Source organism: Bufo gargarizans, chromosome 10, assembly GCF_014858855.1.
Source record: "Bufo gargarizans isolate SCDJY-AF-19 chromosome 10, ASM1485885v1, whole genome shotgun sequence".
Lineage (NCBI taxonomy): Eukaryota > Metazoa > Chordata > Amphibia > Anura > Bufonidae > Bufo > Bufo gargarizans.
Window position 1 is genome coordinate 40,110,503 of NC_058089.1, and position 15,453 is coordinate 40,125,955.

Here is a 15,453-nt window from a genome sequence, read left to right on the forward strand (position 1 = left end):
GACTGCAGTAGCGTCCTGGTTGCCATGGTTACCGATCGGAGCCCCAGCGATTAAACTGGGACTCCGATCGGAACTCCGCTGCCACCAATGATCGCGGGGGGAGGGGGGGGGGAGATGGGAGGCCGCACACTGGCCACCAATGTTGTTAATGCTATAGAGGGAGGGGGGGCGCACTCTGTGCCACCAACGAATTATTACAATAGAGGGAGGAAGGGGGGGGGGGCGCACACTGTGCCACCAACGAATTATTACAATAGGGGGGGGGGGGCGCACACTGTGCCACCAACAAATTATTACAATAGAGAGGGGGGGGGGGGTCGCACTGGCCACCAATGATATTCAAACTGGGGAGGGGGGGGGGGTCTGCCCCCTGCTGCCTGGCAGCCCTGATCTCTTACAGGGGGATATGATAGTACAATTAACCCCTTCAGGTGCCGCACCTGAAGGGGTTAATTGTGCTGATCACGGCCCCCTGTAAGAGATGGGGTGCTGCCAGGCAGCAGGGGGCAGTCTTGTACACAGTTTGTAGTGTATTCTAACTAGAAGCATCCCCATCACCATGGGAACGCCTCTGTGTTAGAATATACTGTCGGATATGAGTTTTCACGAAGTGAAAACTTTTATGCAGACGGATCTTTGGCTCCGTCTGTATGAAAGTAACCTACGGCCACGGATCACGGACACGGATGCCAATCTTGTGTGCATCCGTGTTCTTTCACGGACCCATTGACTTGAATGGGTCAGTGAACCGTTGTCCGTCAAAAAAATAGGACAGGTCATATTTTTTTGACTGACAGGATACACGGATCACGGTCTCTGCTGCAAAACGGTGCATTTCCCTTTTTTTTTTTTTTTTCCACGGACCCATTGAAAGTCAATGGGTCCGCGAAAAAAAAACGGCACAACGGCCACGGATGCACACAACGGTCGTGTGCATGAGGCCTTACCCCATGTTGCCCGGGAACATGGTGTTAATGTGTGGGTATTTTAAATTTTTATATATTTTATTTATTTTTTGCATGGTATCGCAGTACTTTTCTTTTTTATCGAACTTAAAATTCTGTTATCATAACTGTAATTGCAGTTGATATTGACTAATGCATCAGAGGGACCCGAGTGAGGGCGAGCTGTACAGTTCAGCTGGCAGCTACAAGTGGTGGTGCAGGCACAGCTACTGAGCTAGCGCTTTCAGTGCTGTAATGTTGTCAATTCACCTTAACCAGGTACTTGAAACAGTAGGGCAGGAAGGGGTTAAAAGAAATTCACATCTTGATTTACATATATCCTGCTTGACTCCATTTTACTTTACAATAACCCCTTTCTGAGAGTTCACCGCTCGCCCTGAGCCTGTTCTGTTGGGAAACTTCTACCATATGAACCTTTGACGTATATCGGAGCTCAGATGTACTTGTTCATTTGGGTTTGTAATGTTTATTCAGTCCTTCTAACCACTTCACAAATCGCCGCTGTAAAAAATATAAAGAAACTTGCTCACCTAACCGATCCCCAGTTGCTGCAGTTCTGATGGAGTCAGTAATTAGAGGCGTGGCATATGAAAAATATTGCCGCAATGCGCGTCAGCAAATATTGTCCCTCTTTGCAATTTTGAAAAGTTGGGAGGTATGCAGTGGCCTTTCCTACATATCAGTTTTTTATTACAGTTCAAAGACCGTCCATGTGCTCTAACAGGGTGTACAGACAGGGAATATTCCTAATGTATATAATCTGTCTAGTGGTGGTGGTTTGCTAGGGATAAAAAAGCAGCACATGTAATAAAAAAATGTAGTGCTCATCTCTTGGATTGTAGATGCCCTATCTGTTCCCCAAGCTGTCCGTTTGCAAGCTGCCACATGACAGCTGGGGCCACTCATTGGTTCCACTGGTCATGTGCTGAATTGCTAGAAGGTTGTAAAGAAAGACCGATGCGGCATTGAAGGTGATTGAATATTCTCTTTGTGTATGTTGCAGGACAATGGTGGATATAGTTTGATGTTTAGAAGTCCACGTTGCTATAACGTTCATCGCTGTGTTATCTTTTGTCTTTTAGGTTCTCAGTAAAAAAAATTCAAAACGGCCAAATTTGAAAAAAGAAAAACATTGTGGCAGCCGGGACATTAACAGCATTCAGGAGCTGTATCCTTTGTATTTTCTTCTGTCTGTACTGCCTTCATACACTTTGCAGCTTGCATTAATGGTTTCATGGCCTTAACTTATTCCAGTATTGAGGTGGAGACTGAAGAGGAAAATCTTCTAGATTCATACTCTACTCCTTCAAAAGTGAGTGGGGTTGGGGGTATTTTGTTACATTTACTAACATTATATCCATTGTATTGCTGTAGACGGGTCACAGGTTTTGTTGCTAGTGCTGTTTTGCAACAATATTTGAGACATTTTAGCCGAGAAGGTTTTCTCACTAGTATTCTTCCCATGTACAATTTACTGATATACAGATACATCTCTAAAATAAATTACAACACACTTTTGCTGCTATTTCATACTAATTCCATTATTCAGGTTTTTAGTCAGAGAAAATCCTCCTATTGGCAATATCTAATCCAGTGGCTTTCGTGGTAAGGTTTCTGTCTCGCATACATCAGATCCGTGATCGAAGAGCCAGCAGCAGACAATCTGAGGAAAAAAAGTTTTAAATAGTGCATGAAGACACCCTGTCTATTAGGCTATATTCACACAACAGTGAAACATCTGTTAAACAGTTTTTAATAGACTTTTTTTTTCACTGATTCCTTTCTTAGAAACAGATGTTAAAAACGGTTCCATTCAATTGTATGGGGGCTGTCAGTTCGTAAAGGAAAAAAAAATAAAAACATAACGGCATGTTCAGAGGCGTACATAGGAATCACTGGGCCCCATAGCAAAAATCTGAATTGGGCCCCTTAACCCCGCCCACTACCCACCATGGCCCCTCCCACTTCCTGACTTTGCTCCTCCCATGCCACACCCCCATTAAATAAATTTATACATGACCTACAGAAACTGTTAGGGGTTTCCTGGGGGTGACCTGTCACATGGGATATCTGCTGCAGCCTGCAGGTCTCCTTATTTGGGGTGCCATGTTAGGCTACCTTCACACTTGCGTTCGGGTCTCCGCTTGTGAGTTCCGTTTGAAGGCTCTCACAAGCGGCACCGAACGGATCCGTCCAGCCCTAATGCATTCTGAGTGGATGCGGATCCGCTCAGAATGCATCAGTATGGCTCCGTCTGTCCTCCGCTCAGCAGGCGGACACTTGAACGCTGCTTGCAGCGTTCGGGTGTCCGCCTGGCCGTGCGGAGGCAAACGGATCCGTCCAGAGTTACAATGGACGTCAATGGGGGCGGATCAGTTTGAAGTTGACACAGTAAGGCTCAATTTTCAAACGGATCCGTCCCCCATTGACTTTCAATGTAAAGTCAAAACGGATCCGTTTGCACTATCATGAACAAAAAAAAAAAATGTTAGTGTGAAAGTTGCCTTAAAGGGAATCTGTCACTAGCAATTTACCCCCAATTTTTTTTTCATGAATCCATGTTTAACAGAGAACCTGTTTTCCATCTGTCTTGTTCTTTTGATTGTGAGTCTTGTCATTTCTTCAAAAAATCGATTCTTATGATATGTAAATGAAGCTGTAAGGAGCCCAGAGGGGCGTTATTCTTTCTCCACGGTGCCCAGGAACGCCCCTCTGAAGTGCCGTGCCCGGCTAAATTTGAAAACTAATAACGCCTCCAAGTTCATCTAAATCGCCTCCCAAATCCGATCCTCCTCTCGCCGGCATCCCAAATCCCACGCAGGCGCAGTGCCGTCAGTCATCTTATCATAGCGCAGGCAATCGCCGGCACTGCGCCTGCGCGGGATTTGGGATGCCAGCGAGAGGAGGATCGGATTTGGGAGGCGATTTAGATGAACTTGGAGGCGTTATTAGTTTTCAAATTTAGCCGGGCACGGCACTTCAGAGGGGCGTTCCTGGGCACCGTGGAGAAAGAATAACGCCCCTCTGGGCTCCTTACAGCGTCATTTACATATCATAACAATCGATTTTTTGAAGAAATGACAAGACTCACAATCAAAAGAACAAGACAGATGGAAAAAAGGTACTCATGGATCCATGTTTAATAAAGTACCTTTTTTCCATCTGTGTTCTTCTTTTCCATGTCAGTCTTGTCCTTTCTTCTAAAAATCGATTCTTAGGATATGCAAATGCAGGAACGGTGCCCCTCTGAAGTGCCGTGCCCGCCTAAATATGAAAACTCTAACATCTCCATGTTTAGCTGAATCGCCTCCCAGAGGCGCGGCTAAGTCCTCAACACCCGCCCCCCTCCTCAGCGCTGCGCTCTGCAAACACCCGATCCTCCTCTCGTCGGCGTCCCAAATCCCGCGCAGGCGCAGTGCCGGCGATTGCCTGCGCTCTGATAATACGGCTGAGGGCAACAGCTTCAACATCGTCACTGGGCTCGGCGCATGCCCAGTGACGATGTTGAAGCTGTTGCCCTCAGCCGTATTATCAGAGCGCAGGCGCAGGCAATCGCCGGCACTGCGCCTGCGCGGGATTTGGGACGCCGACGAGAGGAAGATCGGGTATTTGCAGTCAGAGCGCGGCGCTGAGGAGGGGGGCGGGTGTCTAGGGCCTTAGCCGCGCCTCTGGGAGGTGATTCAGCTAAACATGGGGGGGGCCCTGGGGAGAAAAGCAGCCGCATAGCCGGCTGCAGGTCATGAGTGGGCGGGGCCTTATCTGCGCTACGGGCCCCCCAGTGCCGCGGGCCCCATAGCAGTGGCGTGGTCTGCCTCTATGGGCGGTACGCCACTGGGCATGTTCTACTGCTGTGGGAATAACCCCCATAGACTATTATTGTTCTTTAAAATGTACGTGTGACAGCTGTAAAATAAATAAATATAAAAAACACTTGTCACACGTCCGTATTTCATTTTCTTGTGAATGTAGCCCTAGAATGTTTAGGACCCATCCCTAGCTAGATGGGGGAAGGGGGTTTAAGAGTGGTTTAATACAGTGCCAAGGAATATTGGGAGTTAATGTGACTCATTAAAGGGGTTATTCCATGACTACTGTAAAAAATGAAAACCAGACATCATATAGGACATGACAATCTTTCTAACAAAGCTAGAACCAGCCCTGTACCTCACATGGGTCCAGAGATCTCCTCATTCATTGCTGTTCTAGATTGATACCAAGCAGGAAGCTCGAGGGACGTGTCTTTTCTGCTGCAGCTAAGGGGGCGTGTCCATGCGCTCCCTATCACAGCTCAGGGGGCGTGTCTCAGCTCTCCCTATCACAGCTCAGAAGGCAGTTGAAGGATGAAACTGAGCATGTGCGGCCATCTCAGTGAGCAGGGCAAAGAAATAAAATAAAAAATAAACAGGAGGTGGTGCTATACTGATACATTTTATTGATTCTGGCTATGCAAATTTTTTTTATTATATTCAGTTACAAAAGTATTCAGAACTAGGTGCTGGTTTGAAAACTGTAGAATATTGTCGACAACCTCTTTAACCCCAGTATTGCCATTATGGGGGTCACTTATTTTTAATGTGAGGCACATAGTGTTTTTACTTTAGTACTTCCATGTACCTCACATTAAGGGCTCATGCACACGAACTTTGTTTTTGCGAATAATGCGCCCTGCACTCCGTGTGTGTGGTCCACATCTGTTGCTCCGTACCGTGGCCCCGCAAGAAAAAATAGAACTTATCCTATTCTTGTCTGTTTTTTGCGGACAATAGGCATTTCTATTATGGGCGCCCGTTCTGTTCCACTAATTGTGGCACACACACGGGCAGTGGACTGCAAAACACGGTCGTGTGCATGAGGCCTAATAGTAAGTGACCCCATCATGTCCTCATATAATGGGAAACATGGGTTTAATTTGTGGATTCATGATGGGGTTACTTACTATTAACGCAAGGCACATGGTATTATTACTTTATTACCTCTGTGTGCCGCACATTAATAGTAAGTAACCCCATCATGTATCTTGCATATTAACTCCATGTTGCACATTATATGTGGAGGTACTTGATGGGGTAACATACAAATAATGTGAGGCACATGGGTTTTATCTACTTGGACTTCCATATGCCTCATTAATAGCTAGTTACTCCATTGTATACCAGAACAGTACACCATATATTAGTGCCTCTTAGGATGCAGTCACATGGTGTGAACAACTACAGGTTATGTTGGGCTTGGTTTTCTAGCTCAAATTTGCTGGAAAATAGCTGCTTCACCACAAAACCTAGTGAGGTTTTTAGATTTTAATGGGTGAAGCAGCAGTTTTCTGGCAAAATCAAGCTGCCGGACATGTACAATCAATTAGAAAACTACAACAAACAACTTTCATTTGTGCCTCGGCAAATTATCGTTTTGGTATAAGGATCATGATGTAGGGCTCCAGGTGGCGACTAAAACTGTCGCCAATGCGCCTTAAAATTTGCAGATGGCAACAAGATTTTCTAGTCTTGTCGCCATTTGCGACTGTAGCGTCGCGCTCCTAAGTTCTCTTCAGTAGCACAGTCAGTGGAGAAGGAAGGAGGAGTCCCTCCCTCTCCACTGTGACGTGGCTGCCAATACCACCAATGGGGAGATAGCAGAGAGGAGGAGGGGAGGAGCTGTTGCCACTGCGCCACCAATGAATGTAAAACATAAGTATAGGCAGCGGTATCACAGACCCGGCCTCAAAAACAAGGCATGCGATACGCGGCAATTAACCCCTCAGGTGCCACATCAGATGTTAATTGCCACAGATCGCATGCCCTGTTATTGAGGCCGGTCTGTGATACCGCTGCAGACAATTGTATAAAGGAGTTAAGAGGACCTTTCATGGGTCCAAAGAATATGAACTTAGTAGTAGGCTGCATATAGCGGCGCCCAAGGATCTAAGTGCACTTACTATTATTCCTGGGCACCGCTCCGTTCACCAGCTGTGGCCCCCGGTATTTTCAACATTAAGAGCAAGGAGGAGGAGACGCCAGTGTCTCTCCGTCTCCCTGACAACAGTGTCCAATTGGAGCATAGGGTGAGGTATATTTTTTTTATTTTATTTTTTTCTTCTCCCCTCCTCCCTGGCTCTGAGCTCTGTGCTATGATTGGTCAGCGCTGCTATCAGGGAGAAGGAGAGACACTGGCGTCTCCTCCTCATTGCTCTGAATGTTGAAAATACTGGGGGCCACAGCGGGTGAACGGAGCGGCACCCGGGAATAATAGTAAGTGCACATAGATCCCTGGGCGCCGCTCTATGCAGCCTGCTACTAATTTCATATTCTTTGTACCCATGATAGGTCCTCTTTAATTACATTCATCACTGGCCACAAGTTCCCCCCCATTGTTATATGGTGGCCACAGGGTCTCATCCCCTCCATTGGCAGATTACATTGCTGGGGCTCAGATCGTTACCATGGCAGCCAGGACACTACTGAAGCATTGGCTGCCACGTTCAGCTCCCTTCTGCTGTGTGCACAAAGCACAGGGCAGCAGGGACAGTGTGAGGTCCTATTCACCCTGATGGAGCTCTATCAGGGTGAATAGCACAAGGGATGAAAAGATCCAGGTTCAAGTCCCTAAGGGAAGAAATGGTTATTAAATACAAAGTTTAAAAAAAAACACCAAAATACTAAGGCCCCTTTCACACGGGCGAGTATTTTCACGCATGGTTTCTCGGTGACAGTCTATTCACTGTATTATTTTCGCTTATAACATGGTTATAAGGGAAAATAATAGCATTCTGAATGCATAGTACAATAGGGCTGGAGGGGTTAAAAAAATAAATAAAAAATGTACTCTCCTTCTCCTCTTGATCGCGTAGTTCCCGGTATCTTTACTTCTTTAATGATGAGCTGTGGGCTAAAGGACCTGTGGTGACGTCAGATCACATGCTCCATCACCATGGTGATAGACCATGTGATTGGAGCATGTGATCTGACGTCACCACAGGTCATTTAGCCCACAGCTCATCATTGAGTAAAGAAGAGACCGGGAACTACGCGATCAAGATGAGAAGGTGAGTTAATTTTTTTTATTAACCCCTCCATTTCTATTATACTATGCATTCTGTATTCAGAATGCTATTATTTTCCCTTATAACCATGTTATAAGGGAAAATAATACAATCTTCAGAACATCAATCCCAAGTTCGGGTTTGGGTACCAAACATGCGCGATTTTTCTCACGCGAGTGCAAAACGCATTACAATGTTTTGCACTCGCATGGACAACCCTAGTTGTTAAACTGCCATTGATGATGCCAGAAATCTGCTCCATCTCATGGCTGAAGTAGATTTATGTTCTGGTGCAGATGGCAGAATTTGCGTCATATTTATTAAGAGGCATGCACCTCTCAATAAGTTGGTCCGATCTTCTGCCAGCGGGATTTTTACTAAGACCAGCGTGTGAAATGCTGGTCCATGGTAAATGACCCCCAATAAAGGCATTTTCACATAGATGTAGAAAAGTTCCCTTCAATTTTCTGATACAGGAACCCAAAATGTGTGGTAGATCTATACATGGTCAACTGTGTAAATGTTGTCTCCCTGTCACAGAAGTGTTGGGTTACGTCGATGTTTTCCATGATTATAATTGGGGTCCATTCACACATCCCCATAATGGGTCGACATCTGTTTCGTAATTTTGCGGAAGGTGTGCGGACCCATTCATTTTCAACACTGTGTGCTGTCCACATCCGCTCTTCCCCGCAAAAAAATAGAACATGTCCCATTCTTGTCCGCAGGAAGGGTCAAGAAAAGGCATTTCTATTATAGTGCCGTCCGCAAAATGTGGAATGCACATGGTCGGTGTCCGTGTTTTGCGGACCGCAAAACAGTTGCAGACATGTGAATGGACTCTGATGGTTTAAGTATGACCCTAAATGCTTCCTTGCATGCTTGTAGCTATATTCCCAAAAATGTCCTCATTCCTGCCGCAGCATCCTTCCTCAGGAATGTGTCGCCTGTAATTGTTCTTTTTTTCTTATTAAAACAAGATGGAGAAACTTTTTTTTTTTTTTTCTAATTGGTTTAGATTTACTGACACATTATTATGAGAGCAACCACTTGAACTATAGACCCGATAGACAGGAGATGTTCATTGACTTCTGTGAGACTTTTTTAGTCATGCTCTTGTGCGAGGCCTTTGTTTAGGGACGTGGAGTATATAAGTTGCGACCATCACCTTATCTTTTGTTATCTAAAGTTGTATCTTTCATTATGATCCTGCCAGTGGTGATAATGAGATGACTGATGTGTACAGAACAGTCTGTAAAATATTAGTCTAGTGGCCAGTGCACAAGCTGCAGGAATTTTTTATTTTTTATATAGTGCCAAGGAAAATGAGTTGGGTGGTACTATTGCGCCTTGGTCAGTATGAGGAGACTTATAGGCCATACATGTTCCTCTGGAATTCTGGGAAGAAAGGGATGCAAATGAGCTCTTGAGAAACTCTGCCTCTAATGACACCAGATGTACTGAGACAGCTGTCTGCAGATGCTGGCTTATTTATTATCCAAGTCATGTCTCAAGGCCTGTTTAAAGGGTCGAACATTGACTTAAAGGAGAGCTGCCTTACATTGTGTGGTATCAGAGGCAGAGCTTGCTAAGAGCTGATTTACATCCCTTTCTTTCTAGGAAAATAATGGAAATGTATGTAAGTTGTTAAAGTAAAAATCATAACATAGGGAAGTCAAATGCATCTGAGATCATGTTGGGCAATGAGTAACGAGGCAGACAACGATTGACTCAGTAATGGCAGTGAGCAACATTACATCTTCAGGCCAAGATATTTGTATTTGCTTCTTTTCCAGGACTCTTCATCCGGCTCCTCTCTTGTGTAGTTAACAGTCGCTGTCACTTGTATTGATTCAGTAAACAGACCTTGAATGTTTGTTTTTCAGTCATGTCTGAGATCCTCTGCAATAAGCTCTCTTATTAATGTTTGCATGTTGTTTTGTACTTTTGCTCACTGTTGCATGGAATTATCCGATCAAACTGCAGGCATTGAGTGCCTCCTTTGTTTCCTCTAGGGATCCCAAAAACGCAATTTATCAACACCAGAGAATCCACAATCAAAACGTGTTCCTGCCATAAATCGGAGCCCCCATCTTCTCTTTTCACCAGCCAGCTTCTCACCCAGGTATATACGCATTTCATGTAGATTTAGCCTGGATATCCAGTGAAATTAGTCTATTAACGTTAATAGATCTGTGTATCCCAACCTGGACCAGGAGATGGTAACAGTCTGGATGGGAAAAAAATATAGTTAAAAACTGAAAAATAGAACACTGCAATATTTGGTATGTTCACATGTGGTACATTTATTGCAGGGATTTTTGTGACTGAAAACATTGATCATACATATAAATGGAGTTATTTCTGCAGCTTATGCATAGATTTCCGCAGTCCCCATTGATCTGAATGAAAAAAGCTCTAAGGCCCCATACACCTCACCTACAGTTTCTGTCAGAGAACAGCCTGCCGGAGTTCATCGTATCAGGCGTGGCCCGATTCAGCAGGTCACCGCCCGATCCCTCTTGATTGTAATGGTATCTGGCAGTGATCCTGCTGCTTTCCAGCATAAATGCCAGGTTTTGACTGGACAAATACTGCCGCATGCAGCGGTTTTTGTCCTGCTGATACCTGGTTTATCTGACGGAGATGTGAATGAAGATTTTCGCAGCCAGTCTTCTTGTAAATATACTATGGAAGTGTTGCCAATAGTTAGTGTAAAAAATAAATAAATATGAATTATAAATGAAAAAGAGAGATTTACAAAAAAATACACATTAACAATAAACATAATAATTTTCAGCAGATTTGTGTAGGATTTTTTTTTTTCATTTTTTCAAAAATGAAAATCCACAGAATATCGGTATACATTATCGCCTATCTGCCTGAAAGTTAACAGATTATCGGTATCGCCCCTAAAAAATCTATATTGGTCGATCCCTAGTTACCATACCCTTATGGAACGTTCGTGCGCAGTTGTCAATATGTGCATATATTTGCAGGGAGAATTATAGGCAGTGCACAGTGCTGTATTGGAAGATGCTCAATTCTTGTTATTTCATGGTAGAATTACTAAAATGGTTAGGCCAGGATAGACAACATTACCATATAGAACACAGTGGGGGAGGGGGGGGGGCATGAAATAGTAAATTACATGAAAGCTATGATCGGTGTATGATTTATAATTTAAAAGTGGGTACATCTAAGCCAAATTTCTAAATTCCCTGTCTTTACTGCATAAGTGCCACCCCATCACAGAAGTACAGCGCTCGCTCAAACCGTGGTGAAGTGGTGACCTCTTTCGGAGGAGTACAAGGAACTTCATGGAGTGGTGGGAATGGCACACAAACTAAAGTAGAACTCATAACCCTAGAAGAGGAGGAGTCACTGACCAAATCATACAAGTACATGTTCCAGAAGTTGACGGACATCAGAGATGGTAAGTGTTAAAATGACAGAAAATGATTTGATGGCTTTGATAGTCTTCATTTTATTGTTTGGGTCGCTTGGTGTGAATATGGCCGTAGATATTAGATTGATGTCTGCAGACTGTGATCAGGGAACATGCATGTTATTCCAGTGAAGGGAGATCAGCATTGGTTTGCGTGTTTTGGAAGCTGCTTATCTCCAGGGAAAACTATAACAGGAGGTTCAGGACACTGTTTGGCATCTCCAGAAACATTTGACAGCCATTGGATCCCGCTGTGGTTGTGATGACTGCCCTCAGAAGTCCAATATCTAGCCTGACATTGTGTGGAGCAAGGCTGACTTTGTTTTGCTAAATGTAGATTTTGGGCTTGTGTCCACTCATGGGTTCTGTACGCCCTTCTGGATGCATGTAGTAGTAATATTGCACACACAGACTTCTTAGGGGCCTTACTGTACCTCCAAATACTTCAAATTTGATATGGCGGCATACTGAAAATGTATCTTGGATTTCATGAGAAACTGACAGGAAAAAAAGAAGGATGCTACATCAGACACAGAATTGCATATAGAATATTTTAAACAAACATGATTATGTTGGATGCACACGGTTTTTTCTTCTCCGTAGTATCTAGTGTACAGGACTTTGTTCAGCCTCCTGCATGTGGCTCGCCAGCTTCTGTCTTCACTGTTTCTTTGCCTGTGTGTCCCCATATAGCGGTGGCAAGTAAAATTGAGGAGCTTGGTGAAACCCTGAAGAATCATTTCCATATTGAAGAGTTTACAGCTGTCTCTTTTCCAGCTCAGGTAAGTGTGTCTCAGTGTGTTCCATACCTGAACATCACTAAAACGCAAATAGTTTCACACAGCTTAAAGTATTGCTGCCTTTAAGGAAATGTGTCACCAAACTTTTTATCTGCCAGTTAAGACCAGATAGTAGCACAAATCCTCTTTTTCTAATCTCTTTTTATTTTCTGATCCTCGACTTGTATGGGAGAGTTTTCTAGGCATGCTCTGTTACCATTGGCAAAGCTTATCTATTCGGATCGGTCTTCAAAATGGATCCGTCGGATCCGTCTTCAAAATGCTTTCAGTGTTACTATGGCACCCAGGACGCTATTAAAGTCCTGGTTGCCATAGTAGGAGCGGGGGAGCAGTATACTTACCATCCATGCGGCTCCCGGGGCGCTCCAGAGTGACGTCAGAGCGCCCCATGCCCATGGATGACGTGCCATGCGATCACGTCATCCATGCGCCTGGGGTGCCCTGACGTCACTCTGGAGCGCCCCGGGAGCCGCACGGACGGTAAGTATGCTGCTCCCCCGCTCCCCACTACACTTTACCATGGCTGCCAGGACTTTAGCGTCCCGGCAGCCATGGTAACCACTCTAAAAAAGCTAAACGTCGTATCCGGCAATGCGCCGAAACGACGTTTAGCTTAAGGCCGGATCCGGATCAATGCCTTTCAATGGGCATTCATTCCGGATCCGGCCTTGCGGCAAGTCTTCAGTTTTTTGGGCCAGAGCAAAAAGCGCAGCATGCTGCGGTATTTTCTCCGGCCAAAAAACGTTCCGTTCCGGAACTGAAGACATCCTGATGCATCCTGAACGGATTTCTCTCCATTCAGAATGCATTAGGATAATCCTGATCAGGATTCTTCCGGCATAGAGCCCCGACGACGGAACTCTATGCCGGAAGACTATAACGCAGGTGTGAAAGAGCCCCTAAATCAAGCCTTACTGACTAGTGATTTAAATCAAATCCACCCTGGCGAAAACTGCAAGATTTAATCGTTTTTAAATAGATGGAAAATTAAAAAGAACATTAAGAATTCTTTAAGAATGTTAAACCTAAAAAGTGGTTTGAACAGCAGGTCATTTTTTGATGACCCGTTCATCAAAGCAGTAGTTCAGAAAAAATGGTAGTGGTGTTTTTTGTGTGGTTTTAGTTTTATTTTTATTTTTTTATCTATTTTGGTATTTGACCTTTTTGACCCTTTGCCTACTGCCCCTTGGCTATATACGTCCGGTCAGCACCTATGTCTGCATGGACATTTTAAAATGTCTGTGCACTAATTACTCTATACACAATGCTCATGGAGCACTGTGTATAGAGATATCCGGGCCCAGATGTCAGGATTCTGTGGGAGCTGCTGGGTCTTGGCAGACCCACCTCAGTGCTGCACTGAGGCTATACAGCTAGGTTCAATCTTGCTGAGGGTTATATTCCCCCTGTAACTGGAAATGTTCCCCAAAGGTCTTGTATGACTTTTATAAAAACAAAATAAATCATTTTAATTTTATTTTTTTAAAGCCAACACACTCCACAATGCAGCTTCTAGCCCTGGCCCAGCCTCCATCTCCATAGCCTATACATCCCATATATCAAAACAACTTATGGAAATATGTATTTAAAAAAAAAAAAAAAAAAAAAAAAAAAGGGAAATGTGCCTAGCCACCTGGTTAACTTTTATTCACGTTTTCTGTTTGAACAATTAGTCTGATTTTAATTTGGTCTGATATTTAGTGTTTCCCTTTTTTTCTGTCATTAGGAGACCGTCACCGTGCTTGGCCAGATTGGCTGTGACAGCAATGGGAAATTGAACTCTAAATCTGTCATTCTTGAGGGAGATCGGGAGCATTCATCAGGAATGCAGGTTCCAGTGGACTTGTCAGAATTGAAGGAATATTCACTGTTTCCTGGACAGGTATTGATAAAAAAAATCACTTTAAGCGGTCTCCAATGACTGCTCAATTCAGCCGGTCCTGCAGCTATGATATCGCATATGAGACTGCTGCAGCCAAGCCTTGGCCTCAGTGGTGATCTTTGCGTGCATGGCACATGACTGCTGAGGCTAGTGAATAGCTGCAGAGGTCACATCAATGAGGGTTATTTTGTAACTTTGCACCATTTCCTGCTATTATTTTACTTGCTTATAATTCTGGACAAACCCTTTTCAGCAAAAGGTCATCAATATGATCAGCTGTTACCAGCGTCTTTGTTTCCAGAAAATAAACTGCATATGGAGAGCCCTCTCTGTGGGCACCCGCACCCTGGAAAAAGTATATGGTGTACCAATATGCCTTAGACTTTTCCTGCCATTCAACAGTGCAGGACGCACTATGAACAGCAAAGGCAGCACATTAAATGTAGGCAGGCTATTATAGCTAAATGATAAAGTACATGGAAGATGTAGTATTCAGGTTAGATGATTGTATTGGCACTTTGCAATAAATAAGTGGTTATGGGTTGCAGTTTGGGTACTCTGTCTATGAAAGGGTTCTGTCTGTTCATCGTTCACATGGCTTAGGCGCTGCTCAGCACTAGGGATGAGCGAATCGACTTTGTTTCGATGCTGTACAGAGCGAGCGCTCCGTACAGTATTAGAATGTATTGGCTCTGAGACTTCACATAATAACTTCATAAATTGATTTTCTCGCCCAGTTTCCTTGGGGGACACAGAAGACCTTGGGTATAGCTAATCTCCATAGGAGGCGTGACACTAAGTGAAGACTGTTAAGCCCCTCCTCCAGCAGCTATACCCTCAGCCTGGAGAGAGAGACTGCCAGTTTTTGCTTAGTGTCCAAGGAGGCAAGACACTCCCTGCTCTGCAGGGCTGTTTTCTCCTTGTTTAAATTTTAGATTTTTACTCTTTTCTTTTTGTTCCAGAACATCAGGGACAACAGAGACGCACTAGACCTCTCTGTTTCTCCCGGGGTCGAGCTGCGCCAGTGCCGGTCACCCGCACTGCTGCCTCCCCCACAGAAGGCAAGGTGGATCAGGGCAGCCCAGCTCCCCTACATCCCGCCAGCACAAGGGTCGCCCGCACGCCAAGTCCCTCTTCCAGCGTCCTGCCACTACGGTGCCAGTAGCTGAAGGGGCGACCCTGCTGGAACGGACCGAGGATGAAGACGGCTATGGTGAGAGATTGGCTTCTCCAGCCATACGTCCCCCCCGCCCCGGTCTCCTGCGTGCCTGACCCCCATACTGGGCCTCTGGACCCTTCTGTCCCTGCTAGCCCTAGGCTGG

The 15,453-nt window shown here is 44.7% G+C and overlaps 1 protein-coding gene across 2 annotated transcripts in view; it reads left to right on the forward strand.

Moving 5' to 3' along the window:
* The window catches only part of POLA2 (DNA polymerase alpha 2, accessory subunit), a 60,825-nt gene that overhangs the window by 20,035 nt on the left and 25,337 nt on the right, over positions 1 to 15,453 (forward strand). For both annotated transcript variants that reach the window (XM_044269674.1, XM_044269673.1), the window contains exons 4-9: positions 2,048 to 2,133; positions 2,220 to 2,277; positions 10,017 to 10,126; positions 11,241 to 11,437; positions 12,143 to 12,231; positions 13,976 to 14,131. In XM_044269674.1, coding sequence (XP_044125609.1) covers positions 2,048 to 2,133; positions 2,220 to 2,277; positions 10,017 to 10,126; positions 11,241 to 11,437; positions 12,143 to 12,231; positions 13,976 to 14,131 — 696 coding nt within the window. The remainder of the gene's footprint in view (positions 1 to 2,047; positions 2,134 to 2,219; positions 2,278 to 10,016; positions 10,127 to 11,240; positions 11,438 to 12,142; positions 12,232 to 13,975; positions 14,132 to 15,453) is intronic.